The following is a 5,474-nucleotide window of genomic DNA, read 5'->3' as shown; positions in this document are numbered from 1 at the left end:
GTCTTTTCTCTATCTGTCTGTCTGTCTGTCTATCTGTCTACCTACCTGTCTGTCTGTTTATTCTATCATCTATATATATATCTGTCTGTCTGCCTACCTGTCTGTCTGTTTATTCTATCATCTATCTATATATATCTATCTATCTATCTCTCCATCCGTCTGTCCATCCATCCATCTTTTCTATCTATCTATCTATCTATCTATCTATCTATCTGTCTTTCTGTCTGTCTGTTTGTCTTTTTTCTATCTATCTATCTGATCTATCTATCTATCTATCTATCTAACTGTTTGTCTGTCTGTCTGTCTACCTGTCTGTCATTTATCTATCTATCTATATATCTGTCTGTCTACCTACCTGTCTGTCTTTTCTCTATCTGTCTGTCTGTCTGTCTGTCTACCTACCTGTCTGTCTTTTCTCTATCTATCTATCTATCTATCTATCTATCTATCTGTCTGTCTGTCTGTCTGTCTACCTACCTGTCTGTCTTTTCTCTATCTATCTATCTATCTATCTATCTATCTATCTATCTATCTGTCTGTCTGTCTGTCCGTCTGTCCATTCGTCTTTTCTATCTATCTATCTATCTGTCTGTCTGTCTGTCTGTCTGTCTTTTCTCTATCTATCTGTCTGTCTGTCTGTCTGTCTGTCTTTTCTCCATCTATCTATCTATCTATCTATCTATCTATCTATCTATCTGTCTGTCTGTCTGTTTATTCTATCATCTATCTATCTGTCTGTCTGTCTGTCTGTCTTTTCTCTATCTATCTGTCTGTCTGTCTGTCTGTCTGTCTACCTACCTGTCTATCTTTTCTCTATCTATCTATCTATCTATCTATCTATCTATCTATCTATCTATCTGTCTGTCTGTTTGTCTTTTCTCTATCTATCAATCTATCTATCTATCTGTCTGTCTGTCTGTCTACCTACCTGTCTGTCTTTTCTCTATCTATCTATCTATCTATCTATCTATCTATCTATCTATCTATCTACTCTACCTACCTAACTGTCTGTCTGTCTACCTGTCTGTCATTCCTCTATCTATCAATCTATCTATCTATCTGTCTGTCTGTTTGTCTTTTATCTATCTATCTATCTATCTATCTATCTATCTATCTATCTATCTATCTATCTATCTATCTATCTGTCTGTCTGTCTGTCTACCTGTCTGTCATTTCTCTATATATCTATCTATCTATCTGTCTGTCTGTTTGTCTTTTCTCTATCTATCTATCTATCTATCTATCTATCTATCTATCTGTCTGTCTGTCTGTCTGTCTTTTCTCTATCTGTCTGTCTATCTGTCTACCTACCTGTCTGTCTGTTTATTCTATCATCTATATATATATATCTGTCTGTCTGCCTACCTGTCTGTCTGTTTATTCTATCATCTATCTATATATATCTATCTATCTATCTCTCCATCCGTCTGTCCATCCATCCATCTTTTCTATCTATCTATCTATCTATCTATCTATCTATCTATCTATCTATCTATCTATCTATCTGTCTTTCTGTCTGTCTGTTTGTCTTTTTTCTATCTATCTATCTATCTGATCTGATCTATCTATCTATCTATCTATCTAACTGTTTGTCTGTCTGTCTGTCTACCTGTCTGTCATTTATCTATCTATCTATATATCTGTCTGTCTACCTACCTGTCTGTCTTTTCTCTATCTGTCTGTCTGTCTGTCTGTCTACCTACCTGTCTGTCTTTTCTCCATCTATCTATCTATCTGTCTGTCTGTTTATTCTATCATCTATCTATCTGTCTGTCTCTCTGTTTATTCTATCATCTATCTATCTGTCTGTCTCTCTGTTTTCTATCTATCTATCTATCTGTCTGTCTGTCTGTCTGTCTGTCTATCAATCTTGAGTTTATCTCAGGACAGCATATCTCTTTTCACCCCTGTTCCTGAGTATAAGATGGAGTAAACGTGTTGTTTGTGAGTGTGTTACCTGTTCTATGACATAAACTCCGTAATCAAGCTGCTGTCTCTGTAGGACTGGGTGAAGGAAGTGGAGCCAGTGTTTTAGGTGTTCATCTCTGTTTCTGAATGGGATGATTATTGCCACTTTTTGAAGAGCCACACAATTGCTGGGTTTAAACTTGCCGCCCATAAACAGCAGTGGATTCTCTTTACGCACCATATCCAAATGCAATGGCTGAGAAAAATCGATCTGCATTGGACCCACTACAAGGGAAACGGGGAGAGAAAAAGTGAGGGAGCGCCTGACAGAAGGGGAAAGGTGGAGAGAGTATATATGCAAGGGCCAATGATGAGACACTCATTTTTTGTCTGTATGAAGTTATTCAAAAAACATGCCTTGTGAAGAAGTAAACAATTTTTTTTTAATTTCTGTTTAAAAATGTGTTGATCAAATAAGTAACCCCAAAAATATACTCATGATTGTAAAATTATAATGAATGAATTAATGTTATAATATACATTACATATAATGATAATCAATTTGTAAAAGATTTGTCCTTTTTATCATCTTTGTTTGTCATTCCCACATGTACAAGTGAGAGGAAGACCTCTCTTATGCAACAACAGTTTACTTTCTCTGTAAACTTTCTCTGTACTTTCTTAAGACAAGGGTATTTTTCACAAATTTCAGGTTGGGGCAGGTTGTCACACAATTATAATTTCTTATGGCCAAAACTGTAGTGATATATTTGTATATTATATTATTTATATAACAGGCTCTATACAATATATTATTTTTGTATATAGGGCCTGTCCATTTTTGTTGTTTCATTAGTTTTACTGTTTATATGTGGATGAAAAACCATCAAATAGCCTATTATAGATTTCAAACACAGATACGTTGTGGAAGGAGTTTTTAAAATTTAGATAGTAGTTCATATGTCAGAAAAGAGAGATATCAGCACAAAAGGTCAATACAAATTGAGATTTAAAAATTAACCCACCTTGACTGGAGTAAAAAAAAAAAAAAAAAGTCTCGAGAAACTGGAAATCTTGAGGCAGAAATATGTATGGACAAATAATTAAGTGTCATGCTCAGGTAAACTTACACAAAAGCGGTGACGTCTCAGGACATGGCTCTAGTATTTTGCTTTCCTCTGCGTAATCTTTAATGACACTTGCATTAGATAACAGTTTATCTAGATATATTTCTTTTGTTCCGTTTGTGTACTGTCTTATTAGCTCCAGTGCGGCTGCTCGGCGACCATGTAAAGTTGCTAAATCGGGAAAGTCTGATGACATTTGCAGGTAAGTCGTGTATCTAGTACCTCCTGATTCTGTTAAATAATATAACACTGTAATGATGATGTGGATCCCACTGAGAAATCCGACCACGGCGCATGCTTTAGTAAGAAAACCCACACTCAGCACTGACTCCTGCATTCTCCCGAAATGATATGAAAACTTTCAGTGTCCGCTTCTTTTACGCAGAATAAAACTCCACATGACAAAGATACACCTTTATCTCGCCGTTCAGCATAATCCTTTTTGTAAAAGTTCTGATAGAGAGTGATCGTGTGTCGCTACTGTAAATTCCTGCTGTCCATCTCAGATTCACTATTAAGTGAATGAAGTGGGAGTTCAGTCAGTAGTCAACACGAATCTGTGTAGCCTACTTGTAGAGGCACGTTCAGTGGATGGTTTGAGGCCACTAAAAAGTGGTAACCTGCGATTGTTACCTCAAGGATCTATTTCTACTTGAACTAAACCATAAAATTAGCCAACGTTTATCGGTGTAACCTATTTTTTTTTCTTTCTTCAGATTATATCTATATATATATATATAATACACAGTACTGTGCAAAAGTCTTAGACACATAAGATGCTTCACAAAAACATTTGTCTTAAGATGGTTATTTATATTTTCAGCTTTAGTGTGTCAAAAGGAAATATACATTTTAGACTCCCAAACATTTATTTTGCAAATAGAATAGAATAGGATAGAAGAACAGGGAGCCCTGCAACAGATGAACAATTGTCCCCGAAGGTGGTCACACCGAATATTGATTTAGCTTTTTTTATGTTTACTGGACTTTGTATGATGTTAATTTATAAATGAAACAATTTATGGCATTATTTTTGAAGAGATCCTCACTATGCAACATTTTCCCCAAGTGCCTAAAACCTTTAGGCTATAGTTGCAATCAAAATTATTCAAACCACTTCACCAAGGGAAAAAGGAATTTGGAAAGACCTGCGGAGTCCTGGAAGAAGGTTTTATTGACATGTGACACTAAACTGAAAATTTGTTTTAATTTAAACCTGATAGCTTAAATTCAGATTAACTTTACTAACTAACTTGACTTATCTATTAACAGTTGAATGCATACCATAAATTTAGTGACCCAGGACCTCATTCCACCTCCTGTACCTCATTCAGTTTTGTTTAGTTATACATACACATCTTTAGGATTTCCCAACCTTTCTCTTCTGAATAGTGTAACAAAAAATATATATAAATACATTTTTTTTAACTGCTTAATTACCAAAAGTGTATAGGGTCATTAAAGACCCTATATATGTAATAGTGTCAGGTTTTTGTTTAGTTTTTTTTTTTTTGTTTTTTTTTGTTTTGTTTTGCACTTCTAAAAATAATATTTTTATGATTATTTAATATCTACTGTATATACGTTTGCTATCACATAATATATATTTCTTTGTTTATTACAAGACAAATGACTACTTTATTCACACAAATGACTTCTTTATCGAGTTGACTTTCTGTGTGACAATGGTGAATTATCAGTATTCCATATGAATGTACACATACATATTATACATGTTATTTCTTACTCAAGGTGGCGCTGAAATGTCAGTGACTGACTTGATTTACATTTGATGAAGAAGCAAAGTGGAAGTAAACTATAGCAAGTGTAACCCATGAACAGTATGATTTGGCTGTTGTCATTTGGGTGTATTATGGGAATTATGTAAGTTGTGCATCTATTTAGACAAAAAAAAAAAAAAAAAAAAGTCCCTGAGAAAACACATACTTTATGTGTCATTTATGTGCAGATTATGTGTAGTTTATGTGTATTTCAATATGTGTTTGACAGCCAGTTGCCTCTCATGAAATTTCAGTGTGGAAGTAATGAATCCTGCTCTGTATTTGCTGCATCATCTCTTTGATATAGGAAACATAAAACATCAAAATATATCAGAATATGTTCAATTCTATTATTTTCTAATTTGATACCATCTGGGCATTTTGTAGATCCGTTTGTGTTACATGCCAGGTCTCTAAAGAATGCTACTCTAAAGTAGTAGTATGTAGTAATGTTTGGCGAAACACCAGTGCATTTAACGGTTAAACGGCTTTCCCACTCTGTGTAATTATGCCCATTACCCCGATCCCGTGTTGCATGTAAACACCTTTAACGGCGTTTTTACTGGCTTATCAAATTTATGCAAGTGTTGTGCGCATGCCTCTTCACGGCTTGACGTCAAAAGCAGAAAACAACTAGGTTATTTTAATGTAAATGTAT

At 34.7% G+C, this 5,474-nt stretch overlaps 1 protein-coding gene across 1 annotated transcript in view; it reads right to left on the bottom strand.

Moving 5' to 3' along the window:
• LOC127443998 (beta-1,4-galactosyltransferase 1-like) overlaps nt 1-3,537 on the bottom strand; it is a 24,838-nt gene extending 21,301 nt beyond the window's left edge. The window contains exons 1-2 of the mRNA XM_051703124.1: nt 3,039-3,537; nt 1,958-2,193 (exon numbers count right to left, since the gene is read on the bottom strand). Of these exons, the coding sequence (XP_051559084.1) occupies nt 1,958-2,193; nt 3,039-3,372 (570 nt within the window). The 5' untranslated portion in view covers nt 3,373-3,537. The remainder of the gene's footprint in view (nt 1-1,957; nt 2,194-3,038) is intronic.
• Between the last annotated feature and the right edge of the window lie 1,937 nt (nt 3,538-5,474).

The sequence above is a fragment of the Myxocyprinus asiaticus genome, chromosome 7 (genome assembly GCF_019703515.2).
Source record: "Myxocyprinus asiaticus isolate MX2 ecotype Aquarium Trade chromosome 7, UBuf_Myxa_2, whole genome shotgun sequence".
NCBI classification, from domain to species: Eukaryota; Metazoa; Chordata; class Actinopteri; order Cypriniformes; family Catostomidae; genus Myxocyprinus; species Myxocyprinus asiaticus.
Note: the sequence above shows the minus strand (reverse complement) of the source record. Positions and strands in the feature narration are given on the sequence as shown.